The 27,930-nt window shown below is 36.2% G+C and overlaps 1 protein-coding gene across 1 annotated transcript in view; it reads left to right on the forward strand.

The window, feature by feature from the left end:
• Window positions 1–27,930, forward strand: part of DARS1 (aspartyl-tRNA synthetase 1) — an 80,081-nt gene that overhangs the window by 16,147 nt on the left and 36,004 nt on the right. Inside the window, exon 4 of the mRNA XM_021668945.2 lies at window positions 8,712–8,814. Coding sequence (XP_021524620.2) covers window positions 8,712–8,814 — 103 coding nt within the window. The remainder of the gene's footprint in view (window positions 1–8,711; window positions 8,815–27,930) is intronic.

The raw sequence follows: 27,930 nt of genomic DNA on the forward strand, positions 1-27,930 counted from the left end.
TGTCATTTATCTTTTTTAAAAACCGACTTTTTGTTTCATTGATCTTTTATATTGTTTCCTTCATTTCAAAGTCATTTATTTCTGCTATGATCTTTATTATTCTACTAATTTTGGGTTTAGTTTATACTTGCTTTCCTAGTTCTTTAAGATACATCGTTAGGTTATTTAATGTTTTTCTTTTTTCCTTTTTTTTTTTTTTTTTAGGTAGATACTTAACAGCTATAAATTTTCCTCTTAGTACTGCTTTCACTATATCACATATGCTTTGGCATGTTGTTTCTATTATTTTGTTTCAAGAAACTTTTTTATTCCTTTAATTTTTTCATTGACCCCACTGGTCATCCCAGAGCATATTCTTTAATTTCCATGTATTTATATAGTTTCTAGAATTTCTCATTATTGATTTGTAGTGTTATTTTGTTGTGGTCCAAGAAGATGCTTAATGAGCTCTTTTATTTTTTTTTAGGCATGGTCTCACTGTGTTGCCCAGGCTAGAGTACAGTGGTTATTCACAGGTGTGATTGTAGTGTACTGCAGCCTCCAGCTCTTGGCCTCATACAGTCCTCATGCCTCAGCCCCCCAAGTAGCTGGAACTATAGTGATGCACCACTGAGCCCAGCTTGCATTTTTGCCTTTTAAAATGGCCCCCAAGTATGGTTCTGAAATGTTTCTAGTGTCCGTAAGCACAGAAAGACTGTGCTGTCCCTTAAGGAGAAACTACTTGTGTTTAGATACACTTTGTTTAGGAATGAGTTACAGTGCCCTTGGCCATGAGTTAAGTGTTAATGAGTCAACAATATATATTAAGGTATCTTTAAACAGAAACACACACAAAAGAAGGTTATCTGTTAATCAGTTGGCAAAAATATTGTGACCATAAGCATGAAGGAACCTAACCCTAAATTTCCCTCAGGAGCGATGATTCAGTTTGCTCTAATTCAGTATTGTGGCAACTTTATAGAACATAACTGCTATAAATAACAATCAATTTTTTGTAATTGTAGTGATTTACAATAATGTATTTTATAACATTGAAGCATTTTTAGATTCTTTGAATAAATTCAATTTGGCAAAGGTGCAAGTTTTTTTTTTTTAGTATAGTGCCAGTTTAACTTACTTACTTTTGTGGAATTTTGCATCTATAATCTGGTTTTCATCCTTTTTAACTGGAAAATTTTATTCTGTTTTTAAGTTATAATATTTATGTAAGTTACTCAAGTAATACGTTAATACTTTCACGTGAATCTTTAAAAGAATATAGAAATGATACTCCCTTTGTTCTTTTATGCTACCTATCCTCTGCCCCAACCTTTTCTATTCATTCTTTTTCTTTATTATTCATTCTTAATTTGTTCAGCGTCTTTCGAGATCTTCGTAATGCACGGATGCACATAGAGTTTGTTTTATTTTGGATGTGTGTATGTTTAGTATGTCTTGTTATACTTTACATATTATTTTTCAACTTTTTAAAATAATTAATAGTGTTTCTTGGAAACCCTTCCATGATACTTGTTTTATAGATCTACATGAGGTAGTATTTCTCCAAGATGGGTATCTGGAAATGAAATTGCTGGGTTAAGGGCATGCATATGCATTTTTAAAATTTCTAATACCAGATTATCCTCCCAAGAGGTTGTACTCAATTATATTCCCACAAGTATGTCACAGTACCACTTTCTCCACATCCTTGCTGCCATGGTTTCATTATTTATCCCCTGCAAAACTCATATTGAAACTTAATCTCAGTCAGGCATGGTGGTTCACACCTGTAATCCCAGGTGTGAACAGGCAGATCAGTTGAACCCGGCAGTTCAAGACTAGCCTGGCCAATATGGTGAACCCTGTCTCTACTAAAAATACAAAAGATAGCTGGGCATCGTGGTGCTCATCCGTAGTCCTAGCTACCCGGGAGGCTGAGGCGTGGATCACTTGAACCCGGGAGGCAAAGGTTGCAGTGAGCCAAGATCACACCACTGCACTCTAGCTTAGGCAACAGAGTGAGGCTCTGTCTCAAAAAAAAAAAAAAAAAAAGCTTAAAAGCTTAATCCCCAGAGTGACATTGTTGAAAGGTGAGGCCTTTAAGAGGTGATTGGGTCTTGAGGGCTGTACCCCCGTGAATGGGTTATCACAGGAGTGGCATTAGTGGTTTTGTAAGAGAAGGAGAGACTAAACTAGCACACTCAGCTTCTCAGCAAGAAGGCACTTAGAAGTTGTGTCCCCTTAACTTTCGACTTCCCACCCTCCAGAACTTTAAAAAATAAGTTTTGTTTCCTTATAAATTACCCAATTTCAGATATTCTGTTATAAGCAACAGAAAATGTACGGAGACATTTGTCAGTAGTGATTGTCAGTGTTTTTTATTTCTGCCAATGTATATTCTCTTCATTTATTTTTTTGAGACAGAGTCTCGCTCTGTCGCCCAGGCTGGAGTACAGTGGTGTAACTCATTTGGGATCATTTGTGTGCTTTAACCCCAGGAGTAGTAACATATTAAAGCTGGGCTTAAAGGAACAACCCATAGTGGTAATTTCCAGTAGAGCAAAGCTCTGAAACTATGAATAAGGAAATGGAAGTGTCAAAATCCTACTGTCAAAAGTATAACAATTAGAATCCTGTAATGCAAAAATAAGAGTCTCTTTGTATTAAAAAAAAAAAAAAAGCCTGTATGTTTTTCCTTAAGGGCAGTGTTTCAGACATTGTTTTAAATGAAAATCAGATTTTTTATAGTAGGTTTATATGTAGCATCCCCAAAGTGAAGTGTTTTAAATAGGAGCAAGGAGAAATTTCTTACCTTAATGATATGCTTAAATTAGTTTCTTTCAAGCATGGAAGCATATGAGCTTAAGTCTGCATATTGAAAGAGTAATTGGAATGTCTGTCGTTCCTTTCAAATTTTACATATACCATGTGGAAGGCACTGGCACAAAATTCTTTCAACACTATTCTTCCTAAAAACTTACTTATAGTTCCAAAATAACATCAGCTTATATCTGTGTAAGAATATTTCAGGGGAAATAATAAATGGAAAATGCTTTAGAATGTTTAGGTCTTTGTTGTTTTAATCCCTAGTTGATTAATACAAATGATGAAGGAAAATGTTAATGTTGGGTATTAGAAAGTTAAGGTACGTTATCTAAATAATCTAGGGGGCTTAGCAAGCTTAAAGTCAGCAGGAAGAGATGAAAACGTAGGGTTGCCTTACATCTTTGATAACCTGGTTCTCCCACGAAGGCCCACTTCACTCACCATAATGGAGCTGAGAATAAACTTTCTGTCCTAACTACCTACGTGTTTGTTCTTCAGCTCAGAAATAAAGATTACACAATGAAAAATTTCTAACTTTACATTTTTCTAAAATATAAATTTAAGAAATAAACTGCTTCTTCTAAAAACTTAATCAAAATGCAACACAAAGTTTTAAGTGTTAAGAACTTAAATTTAAAATATCAAAAGATAGACCAAGCCTGTAATCCTAACACTGGAAGGCTGAGTCTGGTGAATCACTTGAGGTCAGGAGTTTGAAACCAGCCTGGCCAACAAGGCAAAACCCCATCTCTACTAAAAATACAAAAATTAGTTAGTTATGGTGGTACGTGCTTGTAATCCCTGCTACTCAGGAGTCTGAGGCAGGAGAATCACTTGAAGCCAGGAGTGGAAGTTGCAGTGAGCTGAGATTGTGCCATTACTCTCCAGCCTGGGCAATAGAGCGAGACTCTGTCTCGAAAACAAAACAAAAACAAATAAAATATCAAAAGATAGTTCATTCAGCTGTTTTGAACACTGACTTTGTTTTCTATAAACTGTCTTTTGTGTTGGAAAGTTCCAAGAAGAAAAATGAAGAATATTTAGTAGTTGATTAATCTGCCCTCTGAAGTTCACATACTAACTTTTGAAGGAGAACTTTTTATTAAACTGAGGAATTATGTATTTGCCTCTTAAAAAGTAATATATGGGTATGGTAAAAATAAAGATTCCAGTATTAGAAAAAGATATGACAATAGAGGTCTCACAATTCTGTCTCCTCCATCTCACCACAGTCTCTTCCCTGCTAAATAGCCACTGTTGTTTCTTGTGTATCCTTGCGGGAAAAAATACACATTTACAGACATGACCATATTTTTGTTTTTTAAATTTGTACAAAAAGGATCATGTACCCACAGCTCCTGTTTATCTCTCAGCGTATGGAAGGTAGTACCTTGTAAAATGTTGGACTAAGCTAATCATGCAGCACAGTGTGTCACCAACCAGAGCCAAAGAAAGAACAATTTTGTTTCCTAATACATGACAAGAACTTGGTCTCAAAAGTACTTTATAGAGAAGTAGTCTGAGTAGACAGTTCAGTTTACCTGGAAGCCAGTACTGATTTTTTGTTTGTTTGAGTCCTTTAAAAATTCATTTAAGTGGACCATCAAGGTTCTTATATTTGAAAGTGCTTTGAACATAGAAAGCTTGGGGACCATAGCATTAGTCACAAGTAGTTCTGTTTCAATTTCCTTAACATATATTCTAAGAAATATATTTATTGAGTTAAAGATAACATTTTTAAGCCTTTTAATGCTCATTGCCAAATTGTTCTTCAGAAGCATTGCACTGGTTTATCCTGCCTTCAGCAAGTTACAAAGGAACAGTTTTACAGTTTTAATTCTCCCAAGCATTGAGTAATATTATATTTTATATTTTGTATTTTTTTAATCTTTGCTCATTTGAGAGGTGAATAATCTGTCGTTGTTTGCTTCAACTTGCATTATTTTCATTACACTAACATTTTTTTCCTTATACTGTATTTACTTGCTATAGTTTTCTTCTTTTTCCTTCAGATTATCTGTTTTGGTCTGTTGCCTATTATTGGGATCTCAATGTTCTTTTCTCATAAATCTTTAAGATCCTTATGTACTAAAAATATTAACTTATATAGATTATATGCCATTCAGCACATATTTTTTCTCAGTGTTATTGTTCCTTTGATTTATTATTGTATATAGATGTTCTTTCATTCTTAAACTTAGAAAGTTCTCCTTCCCTCCATGGTATAGTTTAATATTCAGTTCCATTTTTTACTTGGTTTTTGTATTTGTTGGAGTTTTTTTAAATTTTGTAATCTCCTGAATTGTTCAGAATTAGAATCTCCTTTATCAAATAGGGTCTATTTTAGGTTTTTCTTATGTTCCATTAATCTGGTTATTTTTGTACTGCCATACTTTTACATACTGTATAGGTTTTTATAAAATAATATGCTCATAGACTGGTCTCACTACTTTATTCCCTTCCTCCCCCATCTGTTGCCTTTTTTTAATAAGAAAATATTAATTTTTAGAATTACATCTAATAAGCACAGTAAACATCTAAAGGGTGAGTGAACATTCTTCACTTTTTTTTTTTTTTTTGAGATGGAGTCTTACTCTTGTTACCCAGTCGAGTGCAGTGGCACGATCTCAGCTCACTGCAACCTCTGCCTTCTGGGTTTAAGTGATTCTCCTGCCTCAGCCTCCCAAGTAGTTGGGATTACAGGTGCCCGCCAACACACCTGGCTAATTTTTGTATTTTTAGTAGAGATAGGGTTTCACCACGTTGGCCAGTCCAGTCTCGAACTCCTGACGTCAAGTGATCTGCCCACCTCAATCTCCCAAAGTGCTGGGATTAGAGGTGTGAGCCACCGTGCCTGGCCTTCACTTTACTTATAACCGTTTATTTCATTTCTTTTCTCCAGCAGGCATGCAAATCTTAAGAGGTACATTTATACTCCTTTGTTTAGCCACCTAGAACTTCCCAGGTTCTCCTTATTGCTTGTGTTTACTTTTGAATTTGGCCAAAATTTCCTTTCAGCCCTTACCTTTCTTCTGTACCTACCTCTGAGTGTATAGTTCTCTTAAAAATTTTTATTCTGATCAGAAAAGTAATGCTTATTGGCTGGATGGGGGTGGCTCACACCTGTAATCCCAGCCCTTTGGGAGGCTGAGGCAGGCAGATCATAAGGTCAGGAGATTGAGACCATCCTGCCCAACGGGTGAAACGTGGTCTCTACTAAAAATACAAAAATTAGCTGGGTGTGGTGGCACATGTCTGTAATCCGAGCTACTCTGGAGGCTGAGGCAGGAGAATCGCTTGAACCAGGTAGTCTTGAGATTGCGGTTAGCCAAGATCACGCCACTGTACTCCAGTCTGGCGACAGAGTGAAACTCCATCTCAAAAAAAGAAAAATAGTGCATATTTATGATAGAAAGTTCAGAAAATATAGAAAAATACAGGGACAGAATAATTTCCTGTAATTTCGCCATTCATTGGTAGCCACATTTTGATGGGTTTTTTCCTCTATATGATCAATCTTAATATACTTAACTATACAAACAAAATTGGGATTACATGTTATAAATGGTTTTATCACTTTTTCCTTATGTAAAGTCTATCATGATTTTCTAAAAAATATTTACGTTTGTGTTCCCAGTACCCTGCATAGATTTTGTATATAGTCATTCCACTGTGAAATAGGAATGATAGTCAATCGTGCAAAAAGTAGTCAGTGGTAGTGGTGAAACCAGTAATAGTCATTAGTAGGCCAGGCGTAATGGCTCACACCTGTAATCCCAGCACTTTGGGAGGCTGTGGATCACCTGAGGTCAGGAGTTTGAGATCAACCAGGCCAACATGGTGAAACCCCCATCTGTACTAAAAATACAAAAATTAGCCAGGCCTGGTGGCATGCACCTATAATCCCAGCTATGCAGGAAGCTGAGGCAGGACAATAGCTTGAACCCAGGAGGCAGAAGTTGCAGTAAGTCGAGATCGCACCATTGCACTCCAGTCTGGGCAACAAGAGTGAAACTCCGTCTCAAAAAAATAAAAATTGTTAATAGTTAACATGAGTTCAGCTGTGTCTCCACTTTAAACATACTATAAAATCTTCATGATTATGGAAGAAAACCCCATGACTATTACCATCTCCATTTTACAGATGAAGAACTGAGATATAAAATGGTTTAATAATTTTCCCACAGGCCCCTTCATAAGAAGTGGTAGGATATGATACCAGGCCTTCTGATTTCAAAGCTTTTTACTCTTTTCTATCAGACACTTACACTAATTGTTACCCCCTAGTGCTGACCCATAGACTTTTCCTGTGCTCACCCTTTGTATGTCCTTTTGAGTTCTCCATTCTTTCCCCAGGGTCTTTGTGTAGCACTGAAATTCATCACTGGACAGCTTTGTGAGGCAGCTAGGTCGGTGCTGCTTCTGTCTGCACTATTAGAGTAGCTAATATACTCTGACTACATTATGGCTTAGCCTAGCACTGTTGTGTGCACATTACCGTCCATTTCACAGTAACATTCTTTTCTAAGTGGGGTAATGTGTGGCTGTGGTTTCAGTAGTTCCTAGGGAAATGTTATTTTTATTCATCTGCAAGTTTCTCTGTGGTAATAACCTTTGTCCATCCAGTATTTTTAAATTCCTTTGAATTTGTTTAGTTAATACAACTTATTTTTAGGATTTTACTTTGTGACTGGATCATCCTCTAAAGGAAAAGGGAAAATTAGAGTGTTTTTTAGTGGTTAAAAACCTGCCAATCATATATGACTCCAAAGTCAATAGATTATGTCTGTGTTGACACTTTGTTTGCAACCTTTCTTAAATTGTGATTGCTATCTGATTTGCATTTCAAAATACTCTATGTTGAAAGTAGTAAGTGTAAGTCTGCTTGCATTTTTGCTTTCCTTTTTCTTTTTTTTAATTAAGGCCCATTCTAAATGTAAAAGATAATGCTCAGTTTAAAAAACAAAATCCTCTTGGGATGTTTTACAAGACAATCTGATGTGAAAAGTGGTCTTGGAGGGATTAACCCCATTTTTATGAGAAAGTAATTTTCCCAGAATTTGATTGGAGACTTAAGAAGGATGTACTTTGAAGGAAAGGGATACATAATAACTGAAATACATTATGAATAATATTTTTCAGAAGATTAAGAGTAAGGAATGACAGTTCTTGATAAAAGAAGGAGGAATCAAGAGGCCCAGGATACGTAAAAATAAAACTGGTTATAGGGCTTAAAGGGAATGATCTTTTATAGGCAATGTAAGTTGTTTGGAGTAAAAAAAAAAAAAATACGAGACTACTATAAAATATGAAGGACTTGGAAGATGATAAAGGAAAAATGAAGAACATAGAACATGTAAGGCACTAGCCCATCAATCTAAATGCTCTTTAAAATGCACTTTGGTAGGAAGAAACTCTGTAGATGGACCACCCCCATAGAATGTTTGCATCATTGTTTTTAAGCACTGTATTAGCACTTTTGTGGTTGCATTATGGAAACTTCCATGGTAGTGCTGTACCTTCGCATGTAGAATATTCTGTTGAATGAATGTTGAAAGTGATCTCAAGTTACTTGAAATTTGTTTAATAAATCAATGCAATGACAAAATAATTTTCTTAATTTAGGAGTTTTTTTGAAACTGGTGATTTGCATGTGTTCTTATAACAAACAAGTTAAAAGTGTTTCTTGTAACTCATCATAGGAACTTGAGTTTCTTTAAGGGTTGTGTCAGTTGAGTATGAGTATTTTGGCTGTGGGAGCCAAATGGATAGGATACACATGTGTGTGTGCCTGATGAATATGATAAATTTTGGCTCAGTTTTACAGTAGAGAGCATTTTCCTGCTTTGTAAAACCTGAAGTTGCATGTCCTTAATACACTTGTGTTCTTTCTGCCATTTTTTCAGGGAAACAATGCTTCTTAGTCCTACGTCAGCAGCAGTTTAATGTCCAGGCTCTTGTGGCAGTGGGAGACCATGCAAGCAAGCAGATGGTTAAATTTGCTGCCAAGTAAGTAAGCAATTATATCCTGTTGTCAGAATAAACAATGGTGGGAACCAAGACTCCCAGGGGTTTGGACCATTTTCATACATTAACATCAATGCTTCGTTTGTTTAAAAATGTAGTTATTTAAATTGTCAGTTCAGTGTTGCTGAATACATTATACTTACAAAAGAGAAAATATGGAGCACAGGCTTGAAATTCATTTGGAACTGCTGAAGCAGCACTCTCTACAGACAAGTCACATTTACTTTCAAGTGGAGTAACAAAAAGCCTGGCAGCCTCAACATAGCAGAGTAACTTTATTTTGTTGTGTTTGTTGAGCTTCATTTCCTCCCTCCCTCCCTCCCCCAGTTTGAGATTTGCATATTGAGCAACAAGTTTTCTAACTGAAAAATAAAAGTATATAAAATAAAAGAATGTAGTTTGGCAAATGATTTCCTCCAGAAAGAAGTAAAACAAATGTGTTACAACTTTCATCTTTGACACCAAAAGGGTTTAGGACAAAAAAGGTAAAACTTGCTTTTTCCTCCTGTACAAGTCTGGGCTGTCTGGCCCAGAGTTTCCCTGTAGAAGCAGCACATTGTTTTGTTCAGCTTTCAGGAGGCAGATATAGAGATAGAAGTGTGGTTGTGCATGCAGTGGCTCTAAAGTGATGAGAGTAGTTTTACTTGGTAGTTGGTAATGTCTCTAGTTTTGTTTCATGTTTTTCTCAATTTCATCAGTTTTTTTGTTTGTTTGTTTGTTTTAGACAGTCTTGCTCTGTCGCTGGGCTGGAGTGCAGTGGCAAATTTTATTTCCATGATAATGATCTCAGAAAACATGGGAAAATGGATGGTCTTTATGTTTTAAGTAATAAAGTAATTTCATAGGTGTATTTTTTTAAAAGAAAGAATTCAATCAGAATAAATGATATACTTTTTCTATTCATTTTAAAAAAGTTTTCTCTTTAGATACATGCTTTCATAGATGGGTTAATATAGATGGAATTGTGAGTTTTAGAATTGGAAACTTACAAATTTTCTAATTTAATATCCTAATTTAGCTTTCAGCCCTCCCTGATCCTCTAGCACAATATTTTACATATAATGGATGCTCAGCAGCTGGTTTTGGTTTAGATATTTATCAAATTCAGTTTTATTACATCATAGTAATACCTGCACTCAGATTTAAAAACTTCAGTGCCATGAATTAATATCAATTCATTGATGAGATCAGTAGTATTTTCGTACTACTAGTACAGTAGCCCCACCTCTCCCTATCTCCCTCTCCTGCTGCCCAGAGACAGCCATTTATCTTCTACCTGTGTCTTCTGGTAATTCAGTTTGCTTGTTTTGTTTCCTAGTTAATGAGAGTGTGTGCGTTTGTCATCCAGCCTTTTAAGGTCAGTGTGTCTCCTATGTAGTCAAACATAAATGACCTTGGTCCCTAGAAATTTTATCTGCACAGAGAGCCTTCTATAAAAAGAAAAAAGTTGGCCCTGGAAGCCATAGACATAGATACTAAATTCTATTAAATGTACTAAAAAATACTGGAAAAAAGTCAACCTCAAATTAACAAACAACTTTTATAGTTATTGTCTGTTATAAATTTGGTTCTAAAAACTGTTACATGAAGCTGACAGTTACATTGAGGCATATATTTTTTTTTCTATAAAACTGCATTAAAACCTCAGCATTACATTCCTAAAGCTTCCAGTGGAAAAGTCTTTTGAAAATCCCACTTACCCATAATGTTCAGTGAGAAGCATTCTACTGACAAGTGGGCAGTTAATCCATGTGATATATTTAGAAGCAGACACATTAAAATAAGTTATTATTTCAGATCTTCTCAGAAACTCCTGGGACTTGACTAAGTAACAGTGATTGATTGAGTATATCAGATGTCAACCATAGCTTGATAGCCAAAAGAGCTACTTTCAAATGGCCTACCAAACACAACTTAGTTCACTAATGCCCTCATAAAATTAAAGAACACCTTTTTATCATTATTCCACAATTTCAAATTCCACAAATTTATATTATTCCACAAATAAGTTATTATTTCAGATCTTCTCAGAAACTCCTGGGACTTGACTAAGTAACAGTGATTGATTGAGTATATCAGATGTCAACCATAGCTTGATAGCCAAAAGAGCTACTTTCAAATGGCCTACCAAACACAACTTAGTTCACTAATGCCCTCATAAAATTAAAGAACACCTTTTTATCATTATTTTAATAAATTAAAGGCTTTCATCCAAATGAGATGACATATGGGTGATCTTTCTTTTAGACAAGGGAATAATATAGATAATTTAGCCTAGATTTTGTAATTCCTGAAGTGAAACTCCATAAAGATCTAGAAGCAGTTCAGGCTTAACAACTAAATTGTTACTTGATTTTGTAGCTATTTTTAGTCCCTTTAAAAAATGGACTTTATATGATAAAGTAGCAATATGTAGGAAAAGGTTGAGCTATTGTAAATTATAAACCTTTTCACCGTTATATGTAAGTGAATGGAGTCAATTTTATACAATAAGTTCAACATGTGGTACATAGATAACTATTATTACACTTTTGGCACAAGTATGTTAAGGAATCAAGCCTGAGTAATTAGCAGTAGGTGGGTTAATGGCTTTTGCTATCTTGTGAAAAAGGAAAATTCTTATGGCTAAGACTCTTGGCAAAATAATGATGAGTTTTTAGTTTTTGTAGTTGATTAAGATAATTTTCTTAGGAACATGATTTTATGTTGCAAATCGGTCAGTCAGTTTGTCCTTTCTGTGTGATGTCAAACTATACTTCTAAGGTAGTTCAAAACTCCTGATCCTTGGTAGGAGAAGTCTACTTTTAGACTTCAGCAAGAACTTTTTTCAACTTTTTTAGGAAAAAGATGTATGGGGTTTTTCTTCACCTTTTAAAATTCTTTTCCTAAAAATTGTTATTGTGTTTTATCTAAAATGGGTATGCACTACTCCTTTGTGAAAGCAAAAATTAAGATAGCTTTCATATATTTATCTTTGAGATCACTTGTTTAGGTGAACAGATCCTGCTAAAAACAAAAATCTAAGGTGTAAGATTCACCATTTGGTGAACTAATACTTCTAAAAACAAAAATCTAAGGTGTAAGGTTATTATTGAATCATAAATAGCAATACAAAGAAATTCCTCTTTGTTATTAACACATGAAAAGGAAGAAATTTTATTACCTGCTGTGGTTGTAAAATAAATAAATATTCACTCTGGTTATTATTATTGTTATTTGCTAACTATATTCATTATTGTTGTACCAAACTACAGAAACCTTAAGTTCACTTGAACTTTCTGTTTTTTTTTTTTGTTTTGGTTTTGGTTCTTTTTCTGATTTTGAGATGGTGTTTCACTCTTGTTGCCCAGGCTAGAGTACAATGGCATGGTCTCGGCTCACTGTAACCTCTGCCACCCAGGTTCAAACCATTCTCCCGCCTCAGCCTCCTGAGTAACTGGGATTACAGGCACCCACCACCACACCTGGCTAATTTTTTGTGTTTTTAGTAGAGACTGGGGATTTCACCATATTGGTTGGTCTCGAACTCCTGACCTCAGGTGATCCACCCGCCTCGGCCTCCCAAAGTGCTGGGATTACAGGTGTGAGCCACTGCGCCCAGTCGACTTTCTGTGTTTTTAAGCATGGAGGATAGTTGAATTTTCTGATATGACACCAGAATTAAAGCAGTACTAAAATTTCTAAAACATTTGAGAGTAAAGTCTTCTGTTTGTCTCTCCATATGAGTTTTTATGGACAGTTGGCTTCAATTTTTTTTGTCTCCTTTTAGTGTTCTTTATATTTTCTGCCATGTTACTTGGTTTGGGACCAAATAGTCCAGTCATTTATTAAACTAATGCTTATTGAATGATACATGCCTTTTTTGCTCCCTCTTTAAGTCCACTCTTGCCAGAAGTTTTATGTTCAGGACTAGTTTATCTAAAATCTTTAATGGCTTCCTACTTACAACCATTTCCAATATTCTGCCTCGTGGTTCCCTCACTACCGTGTTATTTCCCTCTACTTTCCAGTACATATTGTTCAGATTGGGGAGACACTCCGTGCCTACAATGACCTCTCTTACTTCACTTCTCATTTTAAAGGCATTGGCTTTATTCGTTAATCCTCATTCTATGTCATTTAGCTTGACCCCACATCCTTCATTATCCTCATTGTTTGGTTTCTCTGTTCATTTATTAGGGATCCACATATATATGCTTAGGATGCTGAGAATTATATATATTTATATATATGTATTTTATATATTAAAAAGTTTTAGTATACATTTTGATGATAACCTTAAAGTTATATGAGTATTATTCCATATCATCTTAAAAACCAATTTATAACTGAAACCTACCATGTGAATCTAGTGCTCCATTAAGCATTACTATCTTATTTACAGTTGCATTCATGCCAGCTGAAGCCAAATGATACTTATATTCTGTACAAATGAAGGTTTCACAGTAGCTTGAATAGAGACACATGCTGATCGAGTTGGGTTACCAGGTAGTATTTGGTAATTAAGGGGAATTCTGAACTCAGAAAAGCTTGTACCATTCAAGCAGATATATTAAATTCTCTTTTTGTCTGTATAGGAGCAACAGATCACTAATAGTATAACAGCTTAATGCAAAGAAAAATGTTTCTATTTCAAGTGCCAGTTAAGTTTCAGATATTTGGTAATTCATTTGGTGCAAATTTTAATTAACAGTGCTACATTATTAACTTTCACATAAGCAAGATAGTTTTATAAAATGATTGACTGATACTTTATTTAAATAAATTGTCATTCTTAGATTACTGTTTGCAGAATTTTGGTTAATTATGAAGCTGAAATGTCCTGACTCTACCTCAAAGTTAATGTTTTAGGTAACTGAACAGGTATTGTTTGTATTACCAGTATATTAAAGTCAGAATACAGAAACAAATTAATTATGGAACTGGCGCTGAGGCTACAAGCTTTATACAGTAAACCAAATGTCAGCAATTTAGTTTTAGTAAAACTACAAATGAATATTACTTATTAATTTGAATTTTGTTTTTATTTAAAAATTTATTTCGATTTTGAAGTTAAGGGCTATAAGCATAAGCATTTACAATAGTTTGGTATTTGTAGGTCTTTAAGTAACATGACAGAACTAATTTAAGTCATCACTGGGGGTTGCTGACATTTTTTGTTCCACTGAAGAGAACCCATACAGTACTTTCAGAACTGCTGGCCTGTACCATATTAAGTAGTGCATACTTCTCACCAAGCTTATTTTGGACTCAAAATTCCTGGGTTTTTAGTGAAGAAAAATGAGTTCATAAAATAAGTTATCGGCTGGGCATATTTTATTTGAGCCAGTGTGGCTCATCCCTGTAATCCCAGCACTTTGGGAGTCCAAGGCAGGCAGTTCACTTGAGCCCAGAAGTTTGAGACCAGCCTGGCCAACTTGGCAAAACCCCATCTCTACAAAAAAAAAAAAAAAGTTTAAAAATTAGTAGGGCATGGCAGCACGCGCCTGTAGTCACACCTACTCAGGAGGCTGAGGTTGGAGAATCACCTGAGCCCAGGAGGTCCAGGCTGCAGTGAGCTGTAGTTGTGCCACTGCAGTCCAGCTTGGACAACAGAGCAAGACTCTGGTGTAAAAACGAAGTTATCATGATTTAAAGAATGATTTAAATCTTTAATTTTTGCAAAACACATGTGGGCAGATGGGTGTAGTAGAGGTACAGAGAATGCAGGGACCTAGTTCCCTACTAACTGGTGACAAAGAGTCCCACATTGACTAAACTCTACTCAGACTCCTTTGAAAGAACCTTCTGCTCCAATAAGCCTTGACTTTTTTACTTCATGTTCATGCCTGCATTGTTCAGTTTTAGTAAGAATCCTGCTGAGTTGCTTTAACCACAACCCCCTCATCCGCCCTTCAGTATCTGATCACCCTCCAAAGCTAATCAGGTTCCTCTTCCTCCATCCCCCAGGTGATGTCTGATCACCCTCGCATGCCTACAACAAGAATCCTGTTAGGTCACTTTAGCCAGAATCTCCCCTTACCCATAATGACTCCTCTTAGTAATTTTCCATCCACTGATTCTGTGTTCCCATCCTTGGCTCTAAGTTCCCACGTGCCAATGGTGTATTCAAAGTTGAGCCCAGTTCTGTACTCATATCTCTTTTCCCCTATTGCAATAGTCTTGAATAAAATTTGTTTTTACCACTTTAAATACTCTACAGCTCTGGTTTTCCCTGACACAGCCATGTGACTTTATATGTTGTTTACTGTTTACTTATCTTACCTCATTCTTCAGAGCTAAGACTCTTATTCAAACACTGCTATTTCTACTTGCTTGAGAAATATACAAGTCTGAGATCTAGTATGGTACCAATTCACTGTAATTGAAAGAAGTGTTTGACCTTTAAACAAAGCTTGTGCTTACCTTAGAATTGAAACATATGGCTGAGTGAGGTGACTCACACCTATAATCCCAGCACTTTGGGAGACCAAAGTGGGCAGATAACTTGAGCCCAGAAGTTCAAGACCAGACTGAGCAATATGGTAAAACCTCATCTCTACAAAAAAAAGTCAAAATAATTAGCCAGGCATGGTAGTGTGAGCCTGTGATCTCCGCTACTTGGGAGACTGAAGTAGGAGGATCACTCGAGCCTGGGAGGTGAAAGTTGCAGTGAGCCAAGATTGTGCCATAGTACTCCAACCTAGGTGATAGAGTGAGATCCTGTCTAATTAAAAAAAAAAAAAGATTTTTATTGTCAAAAGGGGGTTTTATTATTTTTTAAAGTACTTATCTAATTTATTTTTATTTTTGTTCTTCTGATGCTGTTTTAATTAGCAAGTATATGGTCCTTGCGTTTGGGCATTTTGCACTTCTTTGCGTCAGTGAATTGTATGTTTAATTTACAACATCAAAGCATTTTATGTTGTTGCATTATTTGAAGAACTGATATGTAGCAACTTTATGGCATGTCTCTTTTCTAATTAATCTTTTATTATACCCTTGCAAAGATGTAAAAATTATTCACTTGAGGCCAGGCGCAGTGGTTCACGCCTGTAATCCCAGCACTTTAGGAGGCCGAGGCGGGCAGATCATGAGGTCAGGAGTTCAAGACCAGACTGACCAACATGGTGAAACCCCATCTCTACTAAAAATACAAAAATTAGCTGGGCTTGGTGATGCATACCTATAATCCCAGCTACTCTGGAGGCTGAGGCAGGAGAATCGCTTGAACCTGGTAGGCAGAGGTTGCAGTGAGCTGAGATTGTGCCACTGCACTCCAGCCTGAGTGACAGAGCAAGACTCTATCTCAAAAAAAAAAAAAGATTTGATAGATTTAAAAATTATTGACTTGAATGTGGGTGGTTATATAGATCTGTGAGTACATTTCTCATTGAGTATAGTAAGAGTTAAGACATTATTTCTGACAACCAGAAAGCTAAAATATTTATCGGTTTTGCTGAAAACCTTTAATAGTCAAGTTTCTGTGTTAAAAATGTTAATAGTTTTTGTTGACATAAGGGTATATAAATATGCAAATGGAAAAACTATTAATGTACATGGTGTCTCTTTCACCATTATTGATTTTTTTTTGGATGGTGGTGGTGGTAATAAATGAAAATCGTTTAGAAAAACGTGAGCTGACGATTACCCAGAATTAAAATTTGGTCATCACCCAGCCTCTACCAACTCCCAAGTTTATTTCTACTATTAACAACACATCAGAATATATCAATATATAGGATTTCTGTTATGTTTTAGGCCTTTATTGTGACCATGTAGTATAATAAAGTACTTTAAGGTACTTAAATCTGTGGTACCTAGAATGAATGATAATAAAAGATAAAATACACTATTTATATAAAGGTTATGCTGCCCATCTTCTGTCATTATCCTGGGTTTATCAGTAGATTATGTAATAATAGAATACTCTTCGGCGACCTCCATAGCTGGGGTCATATATTTTTGAGGTGAAAGGTCATAGAAAACTCATCGCCCACCACATACAGGACTCTTACTGCATATGAAATATTATTTTAATATTTAAGAAACTTAATTTGCCAATAAAACTCAATATAGTAACTACACTTGCTTTATCTTGACAACCTTTCTAGTGTCTAGCATGGATTTTTATGCTTATTTGGATGCCTCTTCCCTGTTAGTCCCTGTACCAAACCCAAAAGATGCAGTATAGTGGTCACCAGCATCTTCCCCATTTGATGTACAGGGCAAATAACAGGTTTGCCTATAATAATAGCAGTAATAGCTGACTATTACTAAATACTGAGCTGCAAAGTGTCAGACTTCTGTTTTCTCACCTGATTCTCACAGCAGCCCCATGAGGTGTAGATAACTGTTTTTGTCTTTTTTTGTTTTGGGGGCAGGAAGGAGGTTGGTTCTGTTCTCTTTTTTTTTTTTTTTTTTTTTTTCAGATGAGGAAATCGAGGTGTGAAATATTAAGTGTTTTGACTAAGGTATCTTAGACTCTGGACTGACACTCTAGTCTCTGTCATTCTGCCTCTCTGAAATAGTGTGTAATGATGTTAGTTCAAAGCCCTCCCACGTTGTAGCTCCACTTAGAATACAGCCTATTAGATTGACACTGCCCCCAAGGCATTGCAAGTCAAAACTAAAGGGGAAAAAAATTTAGTTTAAAAAACAGAACTGGGCTAGTCGTGGTGACTCATGCCTGTAATCACAGCACTTTAGGAGGCTGAGATGGGAGGATCACTTGAGCCCAAGAATTTAAGACCAGTCTGGGCAACATGGCAAAACCCTGTCTCTACAAAAATAATTAAATAAATAAAAATTAAAAATAGATAAAAAGTAGAACTGATTATAAAGTAATAAAAACAAATTTTTTTAGCCAGGTACAGTGGCTCACGCCTGTAATCCCAGCACTTTGGGAAGCTGAGGTGGGTGGATCACCTGAGTTCAGGAGTTTGAGACCAACCTGACCAACATGGAGAAACCCTGTCTCCACTAAAATACAAAATTAGCCAGGCATGGTGGCGCATTCCTATAATCCCAGCTACATGCCTGTAATCCCAGAATCTCCTGAGTTAGGAGAATTGCTTGAACCTAGGAGGTGGAGATTGCGGTGAGCCAAGATCTCACCATTGCACTCCAGCCTGGGCAACAAGAGTAAAACTGTCTCAAAAAAAACAAAAAACAAAAAAAACAAACCACTTAAAACAGGCATTTTGGAAAACAGAAATGAGATAAAGAACTTTGGGAGGAAAAGAAAATTTTTTTAAAAATTTATGTTTGAGTGATAAATTCATGCTAAAAATTCCAAAGGAGGACTTTAATTTTAACCATTAGTAACACTAATAAGTTTGTCTCTTCCACTATAAAGCAGTAGCTGCCTTCTAAGGAATCACCCTATTGTTAAAAAGCATGCTCTAAAAATAAGGAGGAGCAACAGGGAGTTGGAACCACAGAGTTTCATGTTGTCAGTAACAGTTATTTTTCCTGAATAATCTCAATAATAATAATTTTGATAGTTATAAACATGAAACCTAACACTGCTAGAGGCAGATCTAACAATTAATTGCATCTACTTTTGCTTAGACTTTGGGCTTTTTTTCTTATCAGCACTGCCATTAACGCAGTACATTTTGCACCTTTGTATCACTGTCATGAAAAATAAGGTACAAAGTCACTTAAAAAAGCAGCCGTGTGTTATATACTACTGATGTTGGAAATAAAACCACAGACTTAGAATTTAAAATACAAATTTATCTTTTATTAAGATTGTGGATGCAGGAGAGAATTGAAAGGATTTGGCTAGATAACTAATACTGTTCCTTAACACATCAAATTGCAGGCTCTTTGTTAGTCACGTGTACCAACTAAAATCCTTTCCTAGAATTGATCCGTCAACAGCAAGGGAGAAGAGATCTTGGGATATTAAGGTATGGATGTCCTTTTAGATTAGCTTTTTGTAGAGTGGCACTAATGTGGTGTCAGTTCTTCTGTGTGACATATGCATTCCTAAAAATAACTGTCCTATGCAAAATTGTGCAATAAAAATCATGGTGTTTATGGAGAAAATGGGGTTCATGGCATAACTTAACTCAAAAACTTGATGTGAAGAATGGGAACCTCTTATACACTATTGGTTGGAATGTAAATTAGTATAGCCTCTATGGAAAACAGTATGGCAGTTATTCAGAAATTAAAAATATAACTATCTTATGATCCAGTAATCCCATTATGGGATAATTATCCAAAGGAAATGAAGTCATTGTAAGGCTGGTTGCCTTGCCTGGAGCTCGGACGCACATCCCCCGCCCCCCTTTTTTCCGAAAGCTCAGACATGCTCGGGTTGTTCCCTTTTCCCCTTCTTGCACAGCCTGGCCTTCCCTTAAAGAACCCAGTATGCAAGCGGGGTCTTGTGATTCTTGTCAATAGCAGCCAAGTCTTTCTAGCCAATAGCAGCCAAGTAATTCTAACCAATAGCAGCCAAGTCCTGTATGCAAACAAAGGCTTGTAAACTTACCCAATAGTAGTCCTGCTCTCCCACAACCAATTGAGCTCCTTCACTCCCTGTAAAACCCACGTCTGAGAGGAGTCTGTTCGACTTCTCCAGCCCCTCCTGTCGGACCGCAGAACCTCGCCCGGGAGCCTGAATAAATTCCTTTCATATTGGACCTTCTTGTGTTGGCCTCAGTTTCTTCCTTTTAAACTCGGCAAGAACCCAAGAACAAACCTTACAGTCATTATATCAAAGAGATATATATTTACACTCCAGTATTTATTGCAGCACCATTCACCATAGCCAAGATATGGATTCAACCTAAGTTTCTTCAACAGATGAATGGATAAAGTGTGGGATATATACACACTGGAATACCATTCAGCCATAAAAGTCTGAAATCTTGTCATTTGTGGCAACTTAGATGAAGCTGCAGAGCATTATGTTAAGTGGAATAAGCTGGACACAGAAAGAGAAATATTGTATGATCTCATTCATGTGCTAAAGATGTTGATCTCATAGATGTAGAGAGAATAGTTAGTGGGGGCAGAAGGGGATGAGGGAGAAATTGGTCAATCTGTACAAAGTTCCAGATAGGAAGAATAGTAAGTTCTGGTGTTTTCTTGCACAGTAGGGTGACTGGTTAACAATATTCTATATTTCAGAACAACTAGAAGAAAGGATTTGGAATGTTCTCAGCACAAAGAAGTCATAAAAGTTTGAGGTGATATGCCAAATGCCCTGATTTGATTTTTACACAATGTATACATGTATGGAGATCTCATACTGTACCTCATAAAAATGTACAATTATGTGTCAATTTTAAAAAAAACTTCATTAATGGCATGCTTTTTGAAAAGACAAGAACGTAACTTTTTTTTCTTTTTTTTTTTTTGAGACGGACTTTCGCTCTTGTCGCTCAGGCTGGAGTGCAGTGGCGCACTCTTGGCTCACTGCAACCTCCACTTCCCGAGTTCAAGCAATTTTCCTGCCTCAGCCTCCCAAGTAGCTGGGATTACAGGCATCTGCTACCACGCCAAGCTAATTGTATTTTTAGTAGAGATGGTGCAAAATACTCATTGAGAGTTTTAAGAAGTATGTAAATACTATAATAAATACAGTATTTTACCTTGAAAAAAATGTGCAGTTTGCTTGTGGAAGTGGGTATCAAAAGAAAGGCAGTTTGTAAGTTATTGTGAAGTCGTGGAAGAAACAATGTCTGAAATCAGAGGGAAAGTTGTAACACCAGATGTGGATAGGTATGAGTTGAAACATTAGTTATAGGTAGATGTTAAGGTATGTGCATTTTGTATATTCCTGCATGACTGAGTACACCCAAGTACTGTTGTCTACATTGACCAAGTGTTCTCACTGATGAAATCTGGCATAGGCAAAAGCAAAATTCTCCTTATACTCAAATTGTTCCCTAATACGTCAGTGGTGTTGGAACAAATTCACATTTTCAATACAAGCTTTATAGCAAAACTGACTGTACTCTTGAAAGTGACAACAGGATTTGCTAACGAGTGGATAAAACATGAATCTTACCTGTTTGGTTACTGTTTGTGTGGGGGTAAGGAAATAATGAATTCAAAATGACTGGTTTGAGAAACTAAGTGGAAATGACACCAGTAATGTGGAATAAATTGCCAATATAGACTGAGAGTAAACATGACCCACTGTTTGGGCCTGGGATGGGCTCATCTTCCCATATAGCACTTGGCCAAATAAAGAGTGGACACTTAAGAGGAATGAAGCTATCTCCTTTTCCATTGGGTCGGCAGCCAATGGTATCTCCTAAGCTTATCTATATCTAGTTGATTGAAGAAAAGTTCCAGGTTTTTGAGTTTATAAAAAGCCCAATAGGTTGTTTTACCCAATAATCCTCTGATTATAATTTCCGTCAATCTGCCTCCCCCATGCCTCCTCATTTTCTGTTGGACCTCATCAAGACTTCTAGTCTTTTTATCAGTCTCCACATTGTCTCCCAGTCTTTTCAGGCTCTTCCTGACCTCATGCGGCCCTATGCTCCATTCCTGGAGCTACTCTCTGCACCTTTATCCACTGTTCCCTGCTCCTTTGTTTCTCTTGCCCCACAAACACCATACAAACTCCCCTGTCCCATAGGCTCCTGATTCCATCATCTAATACAAGGTTAGAGTATCTTATGTGTTCATAGCATAACGTGTGGTTCCTATTTCTCAACTGGGCCCACTAGTGTATATTCTACTTTATATTGAAAATAGAGGTTTATGGGCTGTGCCTGTATTTTTATTGTTTCATTGACCTCTTCCGGGTCTCATTCCTCTTTATCTCTTAGTTTCTAAGTATAATTAGAAAGGAAAAATTTGGAAAGCACTGTGAGTTCCATTGCTTAGTATTCTACCACCCTTCTTTATGATTAAAAACAGCACATCACCAACATATAAACCAATTTAGTGGAATCTGTTGCTTAAATAAAACAAAAATCCTTACTTAGACACTTGAGGATAAATGAAGCATGAGATAATTCAAAAGAATATTTAGTTAATAACACATTATCTTTGGGAAGCTAGCAGCTCAGTTAGTGGACCAGCTAACCATTCTGCCAGAATTTGGTTTAGAAAATAGTATGGATAAAAATATGTCTGTGAGGAAAAGGCTATTTCTAATCTACGTTTAATTTTCATTCTGTCTTAGATCAGTTGTCATATTCTTATATATATGTATATATATAATGCTAGCAGTTATCTTTAGTGCTATAGATATATATAGTGAAAAATAGGTGTTTTACTAGTTGGTTAAATTTTTAATATATAAAATGTTATATATATGTAATTACATATATATATATATAAAATGCTTGCAGTTATCTTTAGTGCTAGAGGAGTGCCTAAGGACTGTTTGTTTATTTTAAAAATGTTTCGTTTCCATTTTGAATGTTACTGCTCAAAAAGACTGGACATGAAAGCATGTGAATCATACACAAAAAAGTGGGAGAAATAATGGTATTTATATGTTAATTCCATGAAGCCCTATATTTAACTCTATTCCCTCTGGCCATATACCAGGTGGAAAAAAGCAAGGACTCCACTATTAAAAATATTAAATCAGATAGTTCCAGCTGAGGTTTCTTAATCATTTAAAAGGCAAAATATGAGGTCACTTTTAATATCTTAAGTAGATAACAATCTTAGCATTTACTTTAGATATTAAATCTGAAGTGCTTATCTTTTGCCTTACTGGCTAGACGATACTGCTAGCAGTTTCTAGCTTTGGAGTATTTTCCTTAAAAGAAACATTGGAATTTAATATGGAGACAACTGTTTTGCCTCAAATTGTCTGTCTTAGGAATATCCAATTCATCAATAGAGTAATTCAAAAAGTTGACTCACTAATTGGATTTAAGTGCCACAGGACTCTTCACACATTATTTTAATCAATTTGTTGGAAAGATCAATTTTCTCATGGCTGAATGCATATAAAAATGAAGCAACTGGATGAAGTACATAGGAAGGTTGGCACATCTGATTCCCTAGAGGTTTTAGGAACAGGTTCTTAATTATATATCTGAAATGGTTTGAGGGTTTTAAATGAAATTTGTCTGGAACCAGGAAGATGCAATACCTATCTATCTAGGCCTGTGTTTCCAGATTCTCATCTTTTCCAATATTTAATAGTTGATCCTAGAGTTGAGATATTAATCCCTTTTCTCTTTAAAAAAAAAATTTTTGTATGTGTGCCATTTTAAAGTAATTAACAGAGTAGTTTGTGTTAGTTGTGGTTAAGTGTTGTAAAGCCAGTTTTTTTAAAGGAAGTCCTGGTGGCCTTTTTGTATTGACTGTTATAGAGGGCAATGAGTGTAAACACAAGTTTTTAAAGTTTAAAGTTACAGTGCCCGCTGTAAAGGACTACAATTAATGTGAAAAGTAGTTTTAAAATTAAAATGTGTATATCGCTATTTGTGCTTATATGACACTTCCCACTCTCCGAAAACATAGAAGTATTTTGATTCTGAAAATAAGCCTTTTTTAGTACCATTATATGTATACATATATATTTTATTTTTCTTCATATTAGTCATTGTGGTTAAGTGATTTTTTGGTAGCTGATGAGTCACAAGTATGTTTCTCATTCTCTAATGAGTCACCTAGCTACATACAAGTTTGTTTATTTTCTTTCCTTTCTAGATCTTTCACCTAAAATAGGTGTTTTACTAGTTGGTAGGTTAAAATTTCAGTTTGCTACATTAACTTTTTTTTTTTTTTTGAGATAGAGTCTTGCTCTGTTGCCCAGGCTATAGTACAATGACACAATCTTGACTCACTGCAACCTTTCCCTCCCAGGTTCAAGCAATTCTCTGCCTCAGCCTCCCTAGTAACTGGGACTACAGACACATGCTACCATGCCCAGCTAATTTTTTGTGTGTGTATTTGTCGTGGAGACAGTGTTTCAATATGTTGGCCAGGCTGCTCTCAAACTCCTGACCTCAAGCGATCTGCCCACCCTAGCCTCCCAAAGTACTGGAATTACAGGCGTGAGCCACCGCACCCAGCCTACATTAACTATTAGATCTGGAAAATACCAAAATAATACTCAAAAAGTCTCATTGATTTTTACAAACTTGTATTTAGCATGTGCTCTGGTCTAGGTACTCTGCTGGGCTTGAGTATACAAAGATTTATGTGTGGCATTTGTATCTTAGGAGACGCTCAATTTTGGGAGAGGGAAAACGGAGATCAACAGCTGCATGCAGAGGCAGGGTACAGGTGCTGTGGTAGGAGTGTATACTGTCTGTAGTTGAGGACCAAAGGGAGGCAGGCATGTGGATACCCCTTGAGCATCCATGTGGATAAGTTGGTGAAATTGGGTGAGGCCATTATACTGTTGTGTATTACAACTTCTTGAACAGTTGCACCTACATTTTATACCTCTTTGTTGGAACAGCGTATTTATCTGTTGGAGGGAAAACAGCTCGATATTCAGTGCTGTCCACTGCAACATCCGTAGTGAAAATTTGAATAAATGCTAAGGATATGCTAAGGAAAAAACAGGTCTAAAATCTAGTGTCAGAAATTGTCAGACAGTTTATGGGATTAATTCTCCTGAGCTAAATGTAACGTTGTATAAAACAATATAAAATTATTATTTAAAGATTTTGCTGAATTTGTACTAAGGTTGGCAACAACAGCAAAACATCAAGATACATCAGTGTTACTGGGGAAGGTCGTATGATTCCTGGACATTTGGGAAACTGTTACGAAAGGGCCTTTTATTTTCAGTTTTTTTCACAGAAACTGTGAAGCAATCCAGTAGCTCATGAGCTTCTAAGAATGAAAATGTATTATTTCAGAGTGAGCTGATGATGCATTCTGAGATATTTAAATTTAGTTCTAATTTGTGAGTCTAACAGAACTGTCTAGTGCAATAATCAGTAAATGATCTTACTAGCTATGTGATGGTCGTCTAATTACTTAACCTTTTAGAGTCTCAGTTTTCTCATCTGTAAAATGTTGATAATACCTACTGTGTAGACCTTTGTGAAGCTCAAATGAGACAGCGTGTACATAAAGCACTTCATACAGAAACTAGAACATAAAAGGGAATTGCTGAAGAGATAATAGAAGCAATTATCTAGGGATTTCGATGTTGAAGAAAGAACTTTCTTCTTTTCTTTTTCTTTTCCTTTTCTTTTCTTTCTCTGAAATGGAACCTCACTCTGTCACCCAGGCTGGAGTGCAGTGGTGCGATCTTGGCTCGGCACATTCTCTCTCTCCTGGGTTCGAGCAATTCTCCTGCCTCAACCTCCGAAGTAGCTGGGACTACAGGAGCACACCACCACACCTGGCTAATTTTTTGTATATTTAGTAGAGACTGGTTTCACTATGTTGGCCAGGCTTGTCTTAAACTCCTGACCTCAGGTGATCCACCCACCTCGACCTCCCTAAGTGCTAGAATTACAGGTGTGAGCTACCATACCTGGCCTAAAATCGCTTTCATTTGAGCTATAAAAATAAAAGTGTGTTTGCTTCTCTCTAGATAAAATGCAAAAATTAGCTGGGCATGGTGGCACATGCCTGTAGTGCCAGCTACTCAGGAGACTGAGGTGGGAGGGTCACATGAGCCTAGGAGACAATATTACAGTAAGTCCATCCCAGTGATTCTTCTCTGTATTCACAAGAGGACTTGTCAAAGTCAAAACCTGACACTGGGACTCAGCAGCAAGAGATAGATAAACTGCCTTTTCTCCACATTTATGTCTCCATCATTTATTTGCAAGATGGTGACCTCTTTGACTGGTGGTGTGTGCTGTTAAATATTTTTTCACCTATCTCCTATACAGAAATGATACCGTCACCAGTGACTTTCAGATCATCTACAGTAGCCATTTCTCAGAGTTCATGATTCTTGTTCTCCACCCCAGTGCTCTCCAGAGTGTGATTTGCTCACTGGGTAACATTGAAGGAAAGAAAATCATTAAACTAACTAACTAACTTCCTTCCTTCCTTCCTTCCTTCCTTCCTTCCTTCCTTCCTTCCTTCCTTCCTTCTACCCTTTCTTCCCTGCTTTCTTCTTCTATCTAAAAAAGTAAGAATGAATTTGAGTTTTTCCAGTAGTTAATTCATACATAAACACTGAACCCATCACTTGGATTGCTTCTCAGAAGGTCGTATGTCACCTGTAGCATGTGAGGTTTCTGAAGGAAGATTGTGGGATTCCAATAATGAAAAGAAGCTAGCAGTGTTACCCTCACTCTCCTTTCTCCTCCCCTCTCCCTTCCTTTCCCCTCCTTTCTCTCTTGTAGCATATACGTTATTAAATATTGTGACATCTTCATATACAATGTCAGTTAAAATCGTATAATTAGACTTTCTACAATCAGTAGAATTTTATTCTTCTACTGGCAGTGATATACTCCAGTATTCCTGTCTCTTGTTTTGACTCTAATTTTATATGTACGTGCAAAATCCTCAGATAGTCTGACCCTTTTTCACAAATAGAACCTTTTTGACTTTAATGCTTTTTCTTCTGAATTTACTCATGTCTACAATAAGATAGAAATAGGTGTAGCTATATAGAGATAATAGAGCTAAATTGTCCAAGGTTTGAAAAATCATGGAATGATTTTACTAATGCCTAAATATGTTACAATTTTTAACAGCTACATATAATAAGGGAAAATACTGAGATTGGAAGGGTAAAAAAAAAAAAGTTAACTGTTCTCTATGACTGATTAATCCTGCCTTCTTTCCCATTGATTCAGTAGAACAATTTGTAATTGCAGAAATTTATAATAGCTTTGGCCCTAGCTTAAGAAATAGTTTATGTTTTCAGAAGTTATTTTGTAAATTATTTAGGACTAGAAACAATGTTTTAAATGGTAGTTGTTTTCTAGACTATCTGATCTAATATTTTAGCACTTGGTACTACTGAATTAAAGTACTAAAGGTAGATATAGTTCCAGGTTTCAGGTCCTGGATTAAGAGTCATCAAGTACTTTTAAATAAGAAAGAAGAGGAAATTTTGTCTTCTTTAATCGGACCTACAGCCAGCCCTGGGCAGAGTACCTTTTACTATATTCCACCTTCTTTCTAGAAGATTACTAGCATGACGCTCAATCCTTAAAAGTAGATGTGTTTGACTTGAGTTGGCTTGAAGAAGACTATCCAATAATGGAAGATCCAGAGGGCCAGCAAATCCCTTCTAATAGTTGAGTCAAAGGAGGTGAGGTAAGTAAGGGAACCAAGGGGTCAGGGACATAGAAGAAAGGTAGCAGAGTGGACCTCTACTTGGGACACGTCAGGTTGCTTGATAAAGCAGTACATTGATCAGTACAGAGGATAAAACCTTCCTTGTGAAGACGTGTGAGATAAGCAATAGAATTCTCACCAGGCATGAATCATACACTCAGTTATCACATTTACTGGTAGGTGGCAGTCACATTGAAGATAGATTCAGTGACACTAGATTGCAGGTATTGGACAGCCATTATAACAGTCACCTGGAGCCTCTTGATCCCGTCAAGTCTCAGAAGAGCCTTGTCTTAGTCCATCAACTACTTCTTTTGCCATAATAAATTGTGAGTTTCTTCAGTACTCAAGATTTTGGCTAGGTATTAGGTGATAGCTCTAGTGCAGCAGATTTACAAGAGTGCAAGAGATATGCATGCTGTTGATTTTTTTTTTAAGTTAGTTGGTAACAGACATACAGATTTCTAGGCAGTGTAGCCAAGTGAAATAAACAATTTTCTTTCTTAACTACTCTTCACCTGTTATCCTCATTTGATCGTTTTTCAACCCTGAAAAAAAGTGTTCATTGAAATGGATTCTGGTATTCTCTTCTGTAAAATAAGTACTGTTCAGTTTCTGGAATGTCTAATTGCACCACAACTACTAAAGACCCAAATGCTCATCAAAATGAATAGAATTTTGCCATGAAAATTAAATCTTATCTTTTTCATCAACTATGTTGTGACATACTTTGTCAGTATAAGAATATACACAAAAGTAAAACTGGTACATTTTGTATGGAAATCATCATTTTGGATTATACATTTTCTTCCTTGGTTATGTACTAGTGATTAAAAACTAATCATTGTGTTTAATAAGCTATTTTATAAATTTTGCATATTAGAATTTGAGTATCTGGTGTTCAGAATT

The sequence above is a fragment of the Aotus nancymaae genome, unplaced genomic scaffold, assembly GCF_030222135.1.
Source record: "Aotus nancymaae isolate 86718 unplaced genomic scaffold, 86718_ANA_hifiasm-v0.15.2.pri h1tg000029l, whole genome shotgun sequence".
NCBI lineage: Eukaryota > Metazoa > Chordata > Mammalia > Primates > Aotidae > Aotus > Aotus nancymaae.